The 19,867-nt window shown below is 44.0% G+C and overlaps 2 protein-coding genes across 2 annotated transcripts; both read right to left on the reverse strand.

Annotated features, from left to right (window-relative positions):
* Positions 1–215: 215 nt before the first annotated feature.
* On the reverse strand, positions 216–1,663 carry LOC125545352. Its single transcript, XM_048709269.1, has one exon. It carries the CDS (start codon positions 1,434–1,436, stop codon positions 594–596), a length of 843 nt encoding a protein of 280 aa, XP_048565226.1. The 5' UTR covers positions 1,437–1,663; the 3' UTR covers positions 216–593.
* Positions 1,664–4,804: 3,141 nt separating this feature from the next.
* On the reverse strand, positions 4,805–5,595 carry LOC125545353. The gene has a single exon (XM_048709270.1). It carries the CDS (start codon positions 5,516–5,518, stop codon positions 5,153–5,155), a length of 366 nt encoding a protein of 121 aa, XP_048565227.1. The 5' UTR covers positions 5,519–5,595; the 3' UTR covers positions 4,805–5,152.
* Positions 5,596–19,867: the final 14,272 nt, after the last annotated feature.

The raw sequence follows: 19,867 nt of genomic DNA on the forward strand, positions 1-19,867 counted from the left end.
TATAGCATTAGAGTGGCATACGCACTTTAATCCTACATAAGATGGCATATGAAAAGAAATTAACAAAAGAGGTTGAAATAGATGTTAGATTTTCTATGAACTGCAGTTTGAAAAGTTCCATCAAAAAAATTCATATGGTGGCCCATGCGGCTCGAGATTCAGCAGTCATTTGTCTGTTCCATGACGCATCACATGGGCCTTGGCAAGAAGCAAAAGAGAGAAACACCAACGGGACACCTTGTGTGCACGTTCCTGTTATTATTTCAGGGTGGTGGTGGTGGTATGTACATGTACATCGCCCATGCATGGATACGACGATACGGCTGCAACACGCAACGAAAAACACAACAAGTTGGGTCCGTCGAGCACCACGATCCCAAGAGCAAAATGCCAAACAGCAAAAGACCACCGAAATTCATTCCAAAACCCGCATTTCTAGGCCAGTCACCGGTCACGACCACCCCCTACCCCCCTACCCCCTACCCCATCATGGGCACGGCTCGAGGCGGCTCGAGCTCACCCATGGCGCCGTCACTGACAGCGGGGACCACCATGCGCTTGTATCGCCACCCATCTTCCCGCCTCTGCCACGGCTAACTCACCGGCAGTCGGGCCCAGTGCTCGGCCTCGTGCCTCTCGTGCTTCTTCTCCTCGTCCCCCGCCGGCTCGCCGGAGAAGGCCTCCGCTGCCGCCGCTGCCAGCGCCTCCTCCCCCCACGTGGCGGCTCTCCTCCCGGACTTGAACTTCCGCATTGCCGCCACGCTCGCCTCCTTCTCCTCCTCGTCGTATTCGCTCCCCTCCAGCGCCATCTTCTTGCCCGCCGCGCCGCCGCCGACTCCCCGGGAGGCGCAGCCGCCGCCGCCGCACCGGAACACGGCCGCCACCCCGCGCCACCACCTGCGCTGGCGCCGCCGCCCGCACCTCTCCCGGTCGGACAGCACCTTCCCAATGCAGGACACCTTGGGCGACCGCGGCTCCTCGCCGGTGCCGCCAGAGCGCTTGTCGGGCAAGATCCGGCCCTTCGACGGCTGGCGCCGGGTGAAGGCCGGCCGGATCCTGGCCGGGAGGCCGAAGAAGGTGGCGGTGGCCGCGGCCGGGCCGCCCGCGACGCGTGCGGAGTTGGAGCGCGCCTTGAGCGGGACGGGGTTGCAGGCGCCGCCCGCCGCCGCCGACGACTTGGGGTTGGTGCTGCCCTTGGTTGAGTCGTCCCGCTCGTATATCGGGTTCAGCTCCGAGAAGGACGCGTCGTCGCCGATGCGGATGGTTATCGACTCCGGCGGGAAGTCGTGGTCCGGCGGCGGCGGCGGCACGCGCCGCGGGGGCGAGGCGTCGCCGCTGTCGCCGCCCGCGATGACCGTCTCGCACGACACCTTCCTGTCCCCGGCGCCCGCGCCCGCGCCGCCGCACACCAGGCTCTCCAGGTCGACCTGCGGCATCGCCCGTTGCCAAACCAGCTACGTAGTACGCACCTCCCGGCCCCGTCAACACGGCGTGGCGGCGGCGAGCGCCCGGCAGGGAGAGGGGCAGGAGGCTGGCTGGTATCTAGGAGCAGGGAGAGTGATAAGCGGACGCCACCACACGCTGCTCCCCTTAAAAATTCGGAGGTGGACGGGGCAGGGGGAGGGGCGAGGCCCAGAGCGGATGCACCAGAGGCTGTCGAATAGTGGCGCCACCCCTGAAACGAAACGAACTCCAATAACGGATCTCGACTATTTGTCTCCCCAAAACAGCGTTATTTACCGAGTAATAACCAGGCAGTGTACTGATGAGATTGTACGTAAAAAATAGTACGACCATGAGAGCCTGTAAAATCTCCTGCGATTTGGCCAATGAATTAAGTATTGCATTTGTGCAGCGAATAGTTTTATCAGGGCGCAGGCATGAGTGAGCTGAGCACAGCGATTTGGCGCCGATCTGGAGGGGAGGCCTCCGACTCCGACAGAGCCCATTTTCTCCCGTGGCCCTCCCAATTAACAAGCTTATAGTCTTTTCGTTTCCGAGTGGAAAGGCCACTGATCCGCCTCAGACCGATCTGTCTTCTAGTTAAGCCGCGCTGCAGCAGTGCCCACCAACACCGGTGCTTCAAATTTCGAAAATTAAACAACGGTTGGGCCTGCAGATTCAGCCTGTGCACAACTGTTTTTCAGTTCAAAAGTTCAAGCAGGCAGTAGCATACAGTACATGGGATCAGTTACAGCATAAAACCATATACTCCTGCACTAGACAGATAGGTTGTGAACTTCTCCTAAAACAACCAACCATTATCTTCCCCTTTTTACCGGGATCAAAAGTACGATTTGAGGGGGTAAATCTGCGGGGAATGAGGTCATGAACAGAAATGAGATGGGGCTGGGCAGACGCTCAGTAAATAAACGGAATCAAGGGCAGTTCTGGGCTTGGCGCAAGGTGCTGCTGACCGGCGATCACATGGCCGTGTCGGAGAAGGCATCGGGCAGGCAGGGCACCTACCCGATCTGTACTATTCTGTTGCCATTGCTGCAGATTGAGCACCCAGACTGAGAGCGTGGCTTGGCTCCTAAACATGCTGATTTCGCCCCTTCAGCTGGCGGCCTAGCCCTAGTAGGTTAGCTCGAAAGGGGCTAATGACAGATGTGACACGTCACCTTGTCAATCCTACCAAAGACGAGACAATGATAGGAAAAAGATATCTGAATGGCCCTAGGCAGCTTAGCAATCAGCTGCTGGTTGCTAATCAGACAAAGATTTTTTCGAAAAAGATGCAGAGATAGTGATTTATATCAGTAGTACGAAGAAAAGAAAATGCAGACAGTGATTTTTCGAGAATGATTTATGTAGAAGAAACCGAGCTGCATGCTCAAACCCGTAGTCAAACATTGGTCAACAACCCCCACAGGCTCAGAAGATCCCAAGGGATCCAAATTATTGCACTCTCAGTCCCATCAAGAGGTACACGTCGGCGAACAGCGACGAATGGGACGAGGAACAAAATTAAGATCAAGTACCAGATATGATAAAGTAAAGGAGTGGAAAACCACATGACTGGGGAGAGGCGCAAGAGCATATCTTTACAACTTGTTCTTGAAAAAGATGCATTGATCTTCATTCCAAACAGCCCCGGCCTTGGGAAACACAGCCCCACAGGCTGCCATGGGGCCTGAATTATTGTACTCGCATCCGCTGATTCGCATGATCAAAACAGCGACGAATGGGACGAGGAACAAAATTAGAACCAAGCGATTGATGTTAGATGTAAATGAATTGAAGAAGAATCCAGGCCAAATGGGACCCCGATGCAACCAATTTGTTGTGCCCACAAGCACTTCCTGGATGCTTGCAGGTTAATACTATGTGCACAACAAAGGTAGTATCACATCAAACATTTGTAAGATGGAACATCAAGGTACACCTTTGTACGGCTGAAGAAAAGGTGCTCCCTCCGTTCCAAAATACTTGTCGTGGTTTTGGTTCAAAGTTTAACTAAAACCACCAGAAGTATTTTGGAACGGGGGGAGTGCACCTTCGTAGTATAGTACTCCCTCTGTTCGGATACATATGACGTATTTGATTTGTTAAGACAAGGTTTTGACCAACAGTTACTGCATTAGTAATCCCTATTGCCTTACTTTCTATTAGGTGTATTTTTTCAGATAAATTCTAAATTATCAGGCATATTTCCTTTTTACCCCAGTAGATGCCAGTTCTACCCTCCCCGAATTGGAAAGATTTTAAATTACCCATTGGTAATTACTCCTCTGATCAATGTTGTAACCAGGATCACCAGTCCAAAATTATCCTCAAATCAGTTCTTGGTCACAGTACACCAAAAAATAGACCTAAAAAGGGAACAATATACAACACAAAATCGATGTCTTTAGACTCATATTCAAAACTACCAATGTGCGATTGCGGTTTTGTAACACATAGGTTTCATATTAATGGAGCAAATGTTGGTCAAAGTTTGTCTCAACTAACTAAAAAAGAAAATACTCCCTTTAAATCCATACTGCCAGAGTTGATTATAAAGCATGCCAAAGCAAATTACAGGAATAGTGAATTGTTCTACTGTACAAACAAATTAAATCTTTGAAGCATCATTGAAACTTGTGACAGCCAACAATGCATGCGTCAAATCTTTAGTACGTGGAATTTTCAACACTGATAGTCTCCAAATGAAGCTTGGATGAGTAAGTTCATTGGTATAAATAAAACCTGGCAGAGCTAAAACATGGTGGAACTGTTGATCGTGACATAGACACATAATATTTTGATGTTTCCGGTCGAAATATTCACCAAAATCTCAACAGCCAAGGTTCAGATTTAGACAGAACTGCATGCATAGCAAAACACCTCTCTTTAGTGGCTAAGAGGGACTTTGGGGGAAACTAGCAATTAATTGGTTTCAGCTATTCAACACAAGATAATTGCATACATAAGTCAAAATAGTTTGCTATAACAGATCAGGAATTTTGGGAGGAACAATGCTACGGAAATAAGGTAAGGGAAGTTTGATAATGGACTGTTTCCCTCATAAAAATGTCGCTGGAGTGAACTCTTTGATGAGCACATTAAAATTCCTACCACCATCATTTAGGATTAAAAGACAATTTTATGAAATCTACAGATATCAGCAGATAACAATAATGTTAAGGCCACTGCTAGCATGCTGGTTGAGCCTTCTGTTTCAGAGGACCATGCTATGTTCTCTTCCAAATCCAATTCAGCAGCTATACTACCCCAACAGTGCATAATACATCAGCATGTTCGTTCAGACTTCTCTATCAAATGCTCACAACAGTGCATACCATACTACCCAACAGAGGACTGAGATGAAATATTAGTATTATCAAGAACTATACGATGAGTACATGGACCACGACAATGAAACATTGTATCTATTTAGAGAAGCAGCGAGAAACACAACAAATACGATGCGGAATGGCTAGAAAAAAGGGTAAGCATACATGAATCACAACAATTTAAACCTTCTCCAGAATGATCTCCAGTATGGACACAGAATTGACCTTCCAACTTTTTGGGGGGCGAGATCCCACCGTTTCTTTAGGTCCAGGATCACAGAGTAAACAGAGGCAAGGAATGCCTCGATCTCGAACGATGCAGGGATTGCTCTGTAACATTTCATGTCAAGAAGTTGCCTAAGGGGCCTTACTCTTCACGGCGGGGAGGGGGGCTTGCCCGGCCCAGTCGTCGTCGGCGGCGGGGGCTGCTGCAGGGGAGGAGGTGGGGTAGCAGCGGAAGCGCCCTGCGACTCCTCGGCGGCGGCGAGCTGGCGGAGGCGGGCCTGGAGGGCGCGGACGCGGTCCTCGGTGCGGCGGAGCTTGCACCATCGCCAGGTGATGTACGCGCCGAGCCCGCCGTAGACGAGGATGTAGGAGCCCCACACGTACGGGTACGTCTCCGCGTGCTCTTTCGTGCTCCTCCATTGCTCCCGCAGCTTCGCGATCAAGCTGCCTCCAGCCCCCGCCGCGCTCACCGGCGGCGGCGGCGGCGCGTCCTCGCCATCCCCAGGAGTCGCCATTGGTGTGGTGCGCTACTTTTTCGCCTTGTTCTTAGGGCAAGTGGGAATGGCCGAATTGGTCGGGTAATTTGGCCCAGGCTAGAATGGACCCTGTCTTTTTGTCTCGCTTTGCATATACGTGGGCTGGGCTACATCGTGGGCTTAAACTTCTTGCGTAAAATATTGCGTCCATGATATATTCTCAGAATATATATTAAGAAAAAAAAGACAGGTTTGTCTAAAAAAAGATAGGTTCAGTTCTTTTTAAGGAAAAAAGCCAGGTCCATAGCCAAGCCAGTTGTAAATGCAAAAAAAGGGATGTACAATACTTAGGCTATGTGGCTATGTGCCCAAAATGGAGGCACACCCGATAACGCATGAGGTAGATCAGGCTCATGTCGTGGCGGTAGTATGTGCGGTGTGTCCATTTGACAACACCAAAAAATACTTAGGCTATGTTTTGAATGACAGAATAGTTGAAATTTGAGATGATGGTGCATAGATGTAAATCAGCCCCTTTAAATTGTTGTATATCATCATCTTTAAATTCTTCTAAAAAGGGATATTCCATATAACTATATATTAGTATTATACTATTATATAATTAAAAAAATCTAACCACTGTTGATCCACATATGCTAAATTATCATCTCGCTGGATTACGCTGGGGATTTAGCACAAAAAAATTATACAATAAACAACTCTAGAGATATGATAAGTAACCAACTACTCAAGTGCCGGCTACAAAGATAATACTTGAACCATTCTGTATACAACACAAAAAAGGCAAATCATTTCTTACTTATTACATTTTTTCTAAAATGTAAGTCAAACCTTTTAAGTCTGACTAAGACTTTTTTTTCTAGGAACTTGAATATGTTTATAGAGAAAATATTAACGTATGCAATACCAAAAATTTAGACTACGACAACATGTTTTGCAATTCATGTACTAATAATTCACCCAAAAAAGTATTTTGTGAAAACATCTAGTAGATATGAATACATGTAAAAGATATCCATTTTCTTTTATGAAATACTACTCTATATAGAACCAAGTATTTGACCGATCCATTGGATCGTTCAGGTGCGCATGACGCGCTGTGCTAAGCGCGTGCTAGTTCATAGCTTTTCATCATAAGAATACTACAATTAGCTCTGCATTTTCTCTTCTCGCTAAGTGTAAGCCTTCCCTCTAGCACCTTTCCATCCACTAGGTTTAGACCCTGCTCCGTTGCCGCTACTGAAGGGAGCATGCTCCCATGCTCTAGGAGCTCATGGACTGTTGGATCTCAGATCTAACGGCAACCTCAGGAGCTAAGGCAAATTTGCCAAAAAAAAGTCTTTCAAGAGTCCCTTAATTGCACATAGGTCTAGGGGCTCCTCAGATAACCATTGGATCGCCCGAGCTTGCTCTGGAATACCTGATCTTAGGTGCTAGAGGAACACCTAATACTCTCTCATCCGCTCTGTCCAGGAGGTAGCCATGCATAAAGTTGAATCCTCTTCTCAATGTCGCATCCATTGTCACACCTCATATGTTGCTCCTCGTTCAATGTGTCTTCCCTATTGCTCCTATCGTTGACCCTACTTCTCACATATGAAAGTGCTCACTCGCCATCTCCTCCAGCTGTAACAAAAAAAGGAAGTCCTCCGACGCCAGTGAACTTAGGGAAAGATGGAAATATAGGAGAACGGGTTACGACAGGGATCTGGCAACGCGATATTTGTCGCTAATGAGCACGGGGCGGTGAGGTCGATACTCCAATATGAAGCTTGGTGATTTGCGGTTTTTTTTATGTTGCATATGTTAATTTGACACGCTGCAAGCTCATGAGTGTTCTGCTATAAACACTAGGGCGACATGTTGTGATGACTCTCGGGAGTCTACTGAAAACAAATGGGTGAGATGATGTGATTATCTTGGTTGTCTGCTGCAAATGTTCTTTTCATATTGCAAGTGTTTTTTTGCAGTGTCCCAAGAAATTGGTTTCCTTGCTGCATACATGGATTTTCCTCGATGATTTGCTTTAAAAAATAGTTATTTGTTGCATACACACAATAAATTCTGCATGTGTGCATTTCAAATAATGGGATTTTGTTTGCATGTTTTGTCGTACTGCAACGAAAATATTGCGATGATGCTCGAAACGTAAAAATGGAAATATCACAAGCGAGGGTTGTCTGTTGCAAGGATTGGACAGCCTGGATCCTGATATTAAGTCAAAACATATAGCGGAAGAGGATTTGTGGCTCTTGGGTGCTACACATCCCTATATGAATATCACATTAAAAACATTAGGAAATCACCAAAAAAACCCGAAATTTAGGGGCATGAAACTTGGCTGCCCGTTGTACACCCGTGTCCAGTTTCGTAGGGAATGAGTGCCCGTGGTAATGTCAGTAAAAAGATTAAAAAATAGTATGTATACGAAAAACAATTGGATGTATCGTATGTCGGAGCGTAATTCCTGAGGCGCGGATACCACAGGAACCCATTCACCACAGATATGAACACGGGTGTACAACGAGCACCCATGTTTCAAATCCCATAATTTTAGACTTTCTTAAAAATTTCTGATATTTTACTAATGCTATTTTCATATAGGGGTGCGTAGCACCTGGGTGTTCCAATCCATTTCCGAACAGACGGCACGCAGCATAGATCAATCCGAAGTTGCTCCGTATATCAAAGCAACTCATGTATGCGAATCAACCTGTGGTTGAGTTGGTTAGGTGGACAGTGGTATCTTCAACCCACCAGGGTTTAAATCCTGGTGCTCGCATTATTCCTGGATTTATTTCAGGATTTCTGGCGATGCGCTTTCAGTGGAAGGAGACGTTTCCGTCGACGACGAGGCGCCTACGGTGACTTCGTAAATCTCAAGATGATATGCCGGCTCAGTCTTTCAGAGGTGCTCATAGGGGTAGGGTGTGCGTGTGTGCGTTCATAGAGGTGAGTGTATGCGCGTGTATATGAGCGCTTGTGTCTGTACTGATGCTAAAAAAAAAGCAACCCATGTATGCACTCGTGCCATACATGTAATATATCGTTCTGATAAGGAAACTACATCTTCCACGAACACAAAAATTCCTTACCAACGTTTCGTTCCGATTGAGGGCAAGAATTCTCTTCAACGAGCTTAACCTGCCATATCCATGTACACATTCCAAATACCCACACCGTGGAGTCTTGGTCAGACAAACCCCGTTTTCACAAGTAATTCCATGTTGATTTGCTCATTCCATAAATCTATCCGCAATGCATGCATATATAAATCAAGCTAGCCACGCCGTGGTCGATCGTGCTCGTATACGCGCTTCCCCTCTCCCCCCGAACTCTTGATCCGCCGGCGCGCTAGCTAGCACGATGACGACCGCTCGCTCCCCGTGGCGGTGCTCATGGACCGCCGGCCTTCGCCGCCGCCGACGCCCACTGCGACCTCCAGAAGGACCTCGTCATAACGCAGAGCCTCGGCGAGCCTCAAAGTGACGGCTCATCGATGTACTGGGTGACCGTGATGAACCAGTGCGCCGGGGACGAACGCAGGGGCAGGCCCTGCAGGATCCGGCTGCAGTGCGGCAACTTCCGCTCCGTTGCCCCCGTCGATCCCAAGGTGCTCCGCGTCGTCGTCCCCGGCGTCTGCCTCCTCAACTCCGGCCACTCCATCCCGCAGGACCGCAACGTCTCCTTCGTCTACCAGCTACGTGCGCGAAAACCTCTACGTCCTCTCCGCCACGTGCGGCCTCGGACGTTGATGCCGCTTTTGTTTTCCTCAACCGGCGCGTGTGTGTCATTTTTAGAGTTTAGACAGCGGTGTGAAATTTTGGTAGGATCTATCAGAGCATATACAATGCATAGTCTCAAGGTCATGCCTCGTATATCATGTAGGATTGGATATGACGTAAAGTAGGTTCGGATAGGGAAGCGAGATTCTCTCCAGAAGGCGGGTGCTTGAAAAGAAAAAGTGTGGTCCGATAACAAAAACTGAAAAGGTTGAAGTGAAAAATAGAGATGCATGTATACTAGAGTCTTTATTTTCTATTTTCTTAATGAAGTTCACTAGTGGTAGCTTGCATTGGGGAGAAAAAATAAATATAGATGTCTTAAATTATTTTTTATCATGAGCCATATAAATCCATATGCCACCAATGTACATGCCCTCAGATGATGTTTAGATGTGCCCAAAGAGACGTCGTTCATGTGGACTTAGCGCAGGCGTGGTTTACTTTAGTCGTTTCACTTTTTTAGTATATAATACGTACACTTATGCGTATTCAGAAAGAAAAACTTTAGTTGTTTCGTCACCGTGTTTACTTTGCAATGGTTTTTGCGTGTTATTTTGAGCAAGAAATTGATATTGTGAGATTTGCATAGTCTTGATCGTTGCGCTTCCTTTTATGCTTCGATATACTTCTTGGTGGAAAAAAGTAGCATGATCTACTCTTGATGTAAACATAAGACACCAAAAGGAAGGCACAAATTTTCTATAATTTGAATCCATTTATGTTCAAATACAATTCCTGAGAAGGTTTTCATAGGAACTCGACATACGCTAGCTACAACTTTATATAGGAAAGACATTAGGTGGATAATAATACAACTATTTGATATGTGAATTTCACATGAAACAAGATTGAATTTTGGAACCTTTGAATTGAGAAAAGGCAGTTCTATTATGACTATATATGCCTTTGGAATCAAATTTCTCGTAAAGTTAGATTATACTAGTAGAAACAAAATAGTAATATATGTCTCTAGAAACAAAAGGTACAAGTGTACAACGCACAAAGATTCACTCTATTTTTTCGCAAAAGATCACACAATATATGCTGAAGACTCGAGTCGTGAATTTGGACTAGACAAGACAAAAGGACATAGCCTATAGAGGAAATCACATTGTCCTTTTCTCATATTTATCTCGCCTTAATAAAAATTCGACTGATAAGAAAACACTGTTCAAGATTGACTGAACTAATTGGTTTGCATCTTAGGATCTGCTTCCGAAAATTTATATCAAGATACTAAGCTCCCTAATTTTGGAGGCTCCTGGTGCGTCTGTGTCGTTGATTGAGGGTTCCTACTTTTACCTTTCTGTTATTTTCAATGTTTTTTATTTGTATATTCTAAATTTATTTATTTATTCACTTTTAATTTATGAACATTTATTTAAATCTGTGAACAATTTTAAAAGTGCCTGTTTTTTCTAAAATTCAAGATTTCTTCAAAAAATATTACTGAATATTTTAAAGTTTGCGAACATGTTTTTAGTTTGCAAAGCTAATTTCAGATCTGTGATTAATTTGGAAATCCATGATTTTTTTAATTTGTAAACTTTTTAAAAATTCATGCTTTTTAAATTCCAATATTTTTGAATAACCAATATTACATCTTCTCATTTAGCAAACTTCTTCCAAATAATGATAGCTGGATTTTTTATAAGATAGCAATGGAGTGAGCGAAAACATGCTAATCGAGTGAGTTGAAAAGGGAGCCAAACTGAGCGAACAGGAGCTTTGTGGGCCTCACCACGTAAAAATTGTAGTAGCAATTTCACAGTTTCAGTATGCAATAGGAGGAAGCAACTAGTTAACGAGCGCTCCTTCGGGAGCCTCGCAACGATCAGTGCTATTTGGTGCGCTCTCAGTCATTCGCCACGTGTCGTGCTCTGGACGCTTCCTCTGAATTATATATTTTTTTATTTTTCCGCACGTGTTTTTGGTTTTTAAACGTTTTTTTCTAGGTTTTTCGACGTTTTGGTTTTTCCCCGGTCTTTCTTAGCTTTTTGATAAAAAAAATTTTAAAAAAACTTTTGCGCAAAAAAAGTGTTTTCTTTGTTTTTTCTTTCAGGAAAGTCACGGTTTTTTTTTCCGCGAGAGACATGGTTGTGCTTTTGCGCGAGTCACAACCGTGCCTTTCGGAAACGGGAAAAAAAAACGTGTTTTCTATTTTTTTTTCTTTCGCGAGAGTCATGGTTTTGCTTCCGCGAGAGTCACGGCCGTGCCTCTCGAAAAGGGAAAAACAAAACGCGTTTTCTGTTTTTCTTTCTTTCGGGAGAGTCATGGTTTTGCTTCCGCGAGAGGCAGGTTGTGCTTTCGCGAGAGTCACGGCTGTGCCTCTCAGAAAGGGAAAAAATGCATTTTCGGTTTTTTTCTTTCGCGAGAGTCACGATTTTGCTTCTGTGAGAGGCACGGTTGTGCTTTCGCGAGAGTCACGGCTATGCCTCTCGAAAACGAAAAAAAAATATTTTCTGTTTTTTCTTCCACGAGAGTCACGGTTTTGCTTTCACGAGAGGCACGGGTGTGATTTTGCGAGAGGCACTGGCATTCCTCTTTCGGAAAAGGAAAAAAACCATGCTTCCGGTTCGGTTTTTCGCCCGGTTTTTTGGCCGGGTTTTTTTTAAAAAAAGTTCGTCAAAACCTATTAACATGGTATCTAGTTTTGAAGATCTCGACGCGAGGAATCCAATAATGAAAACAGTTCGAGATTTGGACGCACAGTTTAAAAGATAAAATGTTTTGAATAAACGGATCTACGATAAAAGGAAAACTCACAGATTGCGACAAGTGACGTACTGCATGTGCGTCACTTGTCGCGACCTAGAAAAGTGGAGTGTTCTTTGCAACGAGTATTTTTTAATTAGTGATTTCGGCAATAGGAGCTCACAAGCCGAGAGCTATATGTCGCCCATACTGATTTCTATTACGTCTCACCTGTAGCGCTGGCTTTTAGGCCAGCCCAATAATATAGTTTCGTGCAAGTGTTTTTTTTGTGTGTGCTTTTGCATTGGTTTCTTTTGTTGTCTTTTGTTTTCTTTAATTTTTATTTTCCAATTTGTTTTTTATTCTTTCTTTATTTCATTTTCACCTGGCTTTTTATATTTATTTTTAATTTTTTTCAACGGATGTCTAATTTGTTCATAAACATTGTACCCTTTTCCTGTACACCATAAATATTTTTATAGTACGTTTAAAAGTTTCAAAGACATGATTAACATGTTTTTAAATATATCTTTTAATGTCTACCTTTATTCATACTCATTGCAAATTTCTCATATAATCTTAAAGAATAAACATTTAACATATCTTAATACATAATTAATGTTTTTAATAATGTTCTGAATATTTTTTCCAATATATATTGAAAAGAATTCAAATATACATGGAAACAATATTTTAATGATACGAACCATTTGTTTAAATTATGTGAAAAAATTACATTGTATAATTTAAAAAAAATCACAAATATTTCTTTAAAATGCAAGAACATATTTTGAAATGTATCGTAAAGCTTTTTGAATGGTATGATATTTTTAGGTTACCAGAACAATTGTTTAAATTGTACAGTATAATATTTTTAGAAATGTGACATTCATTTTTGCATATTCATGAACGTTTTTGAAATGTCACGTTCATTTTTTTGAATGGCACACACATTTTTTTAAGTTGAGCTGACTTTTTTTTGCACTGTATAAACATTTTTTAATGTGTGACGGACATTTTAAATTAATTAACTAAATTAATTTTCATAGTATTTCTATTTAGTTTTTTCAAAATTTAAACAAAATTAAAAAAAATCGTCTGTGACGTGAGCATGCTGTTTCGGCCCACTACCGACTTTGTAGGCGACACGATCTTTTGTCTTGTATAGAGCGAGACATAGACTTGCCCGCCCTCGAGATGCTCACACAACGATCATCGACTTACACCGACATTGACATGTGTAAGGACACTACAACGACACATGAAACAACTCGATTCTCCTTCTAGAACAAATATGTCAGACACACGCATCAAGAAATGCCCCCGCGTCGTCCCGCAGGCAACATGGGCAGTAGTACCACCGCCGCCGTTTCTAGGCCTTACTTCTCCTTCTTTCCTCATCATCGATGCCGGCCATAGCCTCCAGGGCAAAGCCTTCGCGGTGGTCAGCAGCGGTGAGAGCTCTCCCGCACGCGCATCCGATCTACCTTCTCCTCCTCTTGATTGGATCTTGCGCAGTCGCCGCCCTAGTTGTGCCTCCTTCCCATGGCTCTTCCCTGGGCTGGGCAGAATCCGGCCTTAGTGTCCAGCGGCCGGCGGTGGCGTGATTGGGTGTTGCCTCATCGGATCTGGGCGAGCACGGATCTAGACGGTAGTGGTGGCTAGGGATTTATTGGAAAGAATTAAACGCAACTCTGAAGATTGGGAACTCGAGAAGGTAATTAGTTAGGTATAAACCTTAAGTTTGATTGTGTTAAATCTTTCATGGATACTAATGCTTTTCGTGAATTTGGCACTAGTTATGAACTTGACTCTGAGATAGTAGCTTCTTTATATGAATCATTTGTTACTCATGTTGATTTCCCTAAGGAAAAGTGGTTTAAATATCCTCCTTCCATTAAAGTGAAAGTAGTACAACCTATTAGAGTTGAAGAAGAAACTGCTACTTATAATGTTGATCATGTTATTCCTACTGCTTACATTGAGAAACTAGACCTGACGTGTGTCTCGCCATAGTCTGGCAGGGGGGGTACCAAAGTAATCCAGGAGTGGATCACTGGACAGCGGTCAAGAACATCCTGAAGTACCTGAAAAGGACTAAGGATATGTTTCTCTTTTATGGATGTGACGAAGAGCTCGTCGTAAATGGTTACGTCGATGCTAGCTTCGACATTGATCTGGATGACTCTACGTCACAAACCGGATACGTGTTTATATTAAATGGTGGAGCCGTCAGTTGGTGCAGTTCCAAGCAGAGCGTCGTGGCGGGATCTACGTGTGAAGCAGAGTACATAGCTGCTTCGGAAGCAGCTCATGAAGGAGTCTGGATGAAGGAGTTCATATCCGATCTGGGTGTAATACCGAGTGCATCGGGTCCAATGTAAATCTTTTATGAAAACACTGGAGTAATTGCCTTGGCGAAGGAATCCAGGTTTCACAAAAAAACCAAACACATCAAGAGACGCTTCAACTTCATTCCTGAAAAAGTCAAGGATGAAGATATAGAAGTTCTGCAAAATACATACGGATCTAAATGTAACAGACCAGTTGACTAAGCCTCTTCAACGAGCAAAACATGATCAACACCAACACTCCATGTGTGTTAAATTCATTACAATGTAATCTAGACTATTGACTCTGGTGCAAGTGGGAGACTGAAGAAAATATGCCCTAGAGGCAATAGTAAAGTTTTTATTTTATATTTCCTTATTCATGATAAATGTTTATTATTCATACTAGAATTTTATTGATCGGAAACTTAAATACATGTGTGAATACATAAACAAATACCGTGTCCCTAGTAAGCCTCTACTAGACTAGCTCGTTGATCAAAGATGGTTAAGGTTTCCTAACCATGGACATGTGTTGTCATTTGATAATGGGATCACATCATTAGGAGAATGATGTGATGGACAAGACCCATCCGTTAGCTTAGCATATTGATCGTTCAGTTTATTGCTATTGCTTTCTTCATGTCAAATACATATTCCTTCGACTATGAGATTATGAAACTCCCGGATACCGGAGGAATGCCTTGTGTGCTATCAAAAGTCACAACGTAACAGGTGATCATAAAGGTGCTCTACAGGTATCTCCGACGGTGTTTGTTGAGTTGGCATAGATCGAGATTAGGATTTGTCACTCCGAGTATCGGAGAGGTATCTCTAGGCCCTCTCGGTAATACACATCATAAGCTTGCAAGCAAATGACTAAGGAGTTAGTCACGAGGTGATGTATTACTGAATGAGTAAAGAGACTTACCGATAACGAGATTGAACTACGTGTGAAGATATCGACGATCGAATCTCGGGCAAGTAACATACCGATGGACAAAGGGAATTACGTATGTTATCATAACGGTTTGACCGATAAAGTTCTTTGTAGAATATGTAGGAGCCAATATGGGCATCCACGTTCCCCTATTGGTTATTGACCGGAGAGGTGTCTCGGTCATGTCTACATAGTTGTCGAACCCGTAGGGTCCGCACGCTTAACGTTCGTCGACGATATACTGTTATATGTGTTATATGATTTGGTGACCGAATGTTGTCGGAGTCCAAAATGTGATTACGGACATGATGAGGAGTCTCAAAATGGTCGAGAAGTAAAGGTTGATATATAGGACGATGGTATTCGTACACCGAAAGTGTTTGGGGTGTACCGGGTGATCATCGGAGTATCGGAAGGGGTAACGGACACCCCTGGGAGGTTAGTGGGCCTTGATACGTCTCCAACGTATCTATAATTTTTGATTCCTCCATGCTATATTATCTACTGTTTTGGACATTATTAGGATTTATTACCCACTTTTATACTATTTTTGGGACTAACCTATTAACCGGAGGCCCAGCCTAGAATTGCTGTTTTTGCCTGTTTTAGGGTTTCGAAGAAAAGGAATATCAAACGGAGTTCAAACGGAATGAAACCTTCGGGAACATGATTTTCTCAACAAACAAGACCCGGGAGACTTGGACCCTATTGATAACCCACAAGTATAGGGGATCGCAACAGCTTTCGAGGGTAGAGTATTCAACCCAAATTTATTGATTCGACACAAGGGGAGCCAAAGAATATTCTCAAGTATTAGCAGCTGAGTTGTCAATTCAACCACACATGGAAACTTAGTATCTGCAGCAAAGTGTTTAGTAGCAAAGTAATATGATAGTGATGGTAACAGTAACAAAGAGTAATGAAAGCAAAGTAATGTTTTTGGTATTTTGTAGTGATTGTAACAATAGCAACGGGAAAGTAAATAAGCGTAAACCAGTATATGGAAAGCTCGTAGGCATTGGATCAATGATGGATAATTATGCCGGATGCGGTTCATCATGTAACAGTCATAACATAGGGTGACATAGAACTAGCTCCAATTCGTCAATGTAATGTAGGCATGTATTCCGAATATAGTCATACGTGCTTATGGAAAAGAACTTGCATGACATCTTTTGTCCTACCCTCCCGTGGTAGCGGGGTCCTAATGGAAACTAAAGGATATTAAGGCCTCCTTTTAATAGAGAACCGGAACAAAGCATTAGCACATAGTGAATACATGAACTCCTCAAACTACGGTCATCACCGGTAAGTATCCCGATTATTGTCACTTCGGGGTTAACGGATCATAACACATAATAGGTGACTATAGAATTGCAAGATAGGATCAAGAACACTCATATATTGATGAAAACATAATAGGTTCAGATATGAAATCATGGCACTCGGGCCCTAGTGACAAGCATTAAGCATAGCAAAGTCATAGCAGCATCAATCTCAGAACATAGTGGATACTAGGGATCAATCCCTAACAAAACTAACTCGATTACATGGTGAATCTCATCCAAACCATCACCGTCCAACAAGCCTACGATGGAATTACTCACGCACGGCGGTGAGCATCATGAAATTGGTGATGGAGGATGGTTGATGATGACGACGGCGATGAATCCCCCTCTCCGGAGCCCCGAATGGACTCCAGATCAGCCCTCCTGAGAGGTTTTAGGGCTTGGCGGTGGCTCCGTATCGTAAAACGCGATGATTTCTTCTCTCCTATTTTTTTCTCCTCGAAAGCAGTTATATAGAGTTGGAGTTGGAGTCAGGGGATCTCCAGGGGGGCCACGAGGTAGGGGGCGCGCCCTAGGGGGGGCGCCCCTCACCCTCGTGAGAAGGGTGTGGGCCCCCTGGTATGTTGGGGAACGTAGTAATTTCAAAAAAATTCCTACGCACACGCAAGATCATGGTGATGCATAGCAACGAGAGGGGAGAGTGTGATCTACGTACCCTTGTAGACCGACAGTGGAAGCGTTAGCACAACGCGGTTGATGTAGTCGTACGTCTTCACGGCCCGACCGATCAAGCACCGAAACTACGACACCTCCGAGTTTTAGCACACGTTCAGCTCGATGACGATCCCCGGACTCCGATCCAGCAAAGTGTCGGGGAAGAGTTCCGTCAGCACGACGGCGTGGTGATGATTTTGATGTACTACCGTCGCAGGGCTTTGCCTAAGCACCGCTACAATATTATCGAGGATTATGGTGGAAGGGGGCACCGCACACGGCTAATAATATGATCACGTGGATCAACTTGTGTCTTTAGGGGTGCCCTCTGCCCCCGTATATAAAGGATCAAGGGGAGGAGGCCGGCCGGCCCCTATGGCGCGCCAAGGAGGAGTCCTCCTCCTAGTAGGAGTAGGACTCCTACTAGGAGGGGGAAAGAAGTGGGGAGGGAGAAGGAAAGGGGGGCGCCGCCCCCCTCTCCTAGTCCAATTCGGACCAGGAGGGAGGAGGCGCGCGGCCCACCTATGGCTTCCCCTCTCTCTCTCCACTAAGGCCCATATGGCCCATTACTTCTCCCGGGGGGGGGGGGTTCCGGTAACCCTCCGGCTCTCCGGTTTTCTCCGTAATCACCCGGAACACTTCCGGTGTCCGAATATAGCCGTCCAATATATCAATCTTTATGTCTCGACCATTTCGAGACTCCTCGTCATGTCCGTGATCACATCCGGGACTCCGAGCTAACTTCGGTACATCAAAACTCATAAACTCATAATATAACTGTCATCGAAACCTTAAGCGTGCGGACCCTACGGGTTCGAGAACAATGTATACATGACCGAGACACGTCTCCGGTCAATAACAAATAGCGGAACCTGGATGCTCATATTGGCTCCTACATATTCTACGAAGATCTTTATCGGTCAGACCGCATAACAACATACGTTGTTCCCTTTGTCATCGGTATGTTACGCCCGAGATTCGATCGTCGGTATCTCAATACCTAGTTCAATCTCGTTACCGGCAAGTCTCTTTACTCGTTCCGTAATACATCATCTTGCAACTAACTCATTAGTTGTAATGCTTGCAAGGCTTATGATGATGTGCATTACCGAGAGGGCCCAGAGATACCTCTCCGACAATCGGAGTGACAAATCCTAATCTCGAAATACGCCAACCCAACATGTACCTTTGGAGACACCTGTAGAGCTCCTTTATAATCACCCAGTTACGTTGTGACGTTTGGTAGCACACAAAGTGTTCCTCCGGCAAACGGGAGTTGCATAATCTCATAGTCATAGGAACATGTATAAGTCATGAAGAAAGCAATAGCAACATACTAAACGATCGGGTGCTAAGCTAATGGAATGGGTCATGTCAATCACATCATTATTCTAATGATGTGATCCCGTTAATCAAATAACAACTCTTTTGTTCTGGTTAGGAAACATAACCATCTTCGATTAACGAGCTAGTCAAGTAGAGGCATACTAGTGACACTCTGTTTGTCTATGTATTCACACATGTATTATGTTTCCGGTTAATACAATTCTAGCATGAATAATAAACATTTATCATGATATAAGGAAATAAATAATAACTTTATTATTGCCTCTAGGGCATATTTCCTTCAGTCTCCCACTTGCACTAGAGTCAATAATCTAGTTCACATCGCCATGTGATTCAACACTAATGGTTCACATCACCATGTGATTAACACCCATAGTTCACATGGTCATGTGACCTATACCCAAAGGGTTTACTAGAGTCAGTAATCTAGTTCACATCGTTTATGTGATTAACACCCAAAGAGTACTAAGGTGTGATCATGTTTTGCTTGTGAGATAATTTTAGTCAACGGGTCTGTCACATACATACCCGTAAGTATTTTGTGAATTCTATGTCTACAATGCTCTGCACGGAGCTACTCTAGCTAATTGCTCCCACTTTCAATATCTATCTAGATCGGGACTTAGAGTCATCCAAATCTGTGTCAAAACTTGCATCGACGTAACTTTTTACGACGAACCTTTTTGTCACCTGCATAATTGAGAAATATTTCCTTATTCCACTAAGGATAATTTTGACCGTTGTCCAGTGATCTACTCTTAGATCACTATTGTACTCCCTTGCTTAACACAGTGTAGGGTATACAATAGATCTGGTACACGGCATGGCATACTTTATAGAACCTATGGCTGAGGCATAGGGAATGACTTCCATTCTCTTTCTATCTTCTGTCGTGGTCGGGCTTTGAGTCTTACTCAATTTCATACCTTGTAACACAGCCAAGAACTCTTTCTTTGACTGTTCCAATTTTTGAACTACTTCAAAATATTGTCAAGGTATGTACTTATTGAAAAAAAAACTTATCAAGCGTCTTGATCTATCTCTATAGATCTTGATGCTTAATATGTAAGCAGCTTCACCGAGGTCTTTCTTTGAAAAGCTTCTTTCAAAACACTCCTTTATGCTTTGCAGAATAATTCTACATTATTTCCGATCAACAATATGTCATTCGCATATACTTATCAGAAATGTTGTAGTGCTCCCACTCACTTTCTTGTAAATACAGGCTTCACCGCAAGTATGTATAAAACTATATGCTTTGATCATCT

Source organism: Triticum urartu, chromosome 3, assembly GCF_003073215.2.
Source record: "Triticum urartu cultivar G1812 chromosome 3, Tu2.1, whole genome shotgun sequence".
Classification (NCBI taxonomy): Eukaryota; Viridiplantae; Streptophyta; class Magnoliopsida; order Poales; family Poaceae; genus Triticum; species Triticum urartu.

Coding starts and splice junctions, on each gene's coding strand:
- LOC125545352 (XM_048709269.1), bottom strand. CDS start 1,436: ATGCCGCAGGTCGACCTGGAGAGCCTGGTGTGCGGCGGCGCGGGCGCG.
- LOC125545353 (XM_048709270.1), bottom strand. CDS start 5,518: ATGGCGACTCCTGGGGATGGCGAGGACGCGCCGCCGCCGCCGCCGGTG.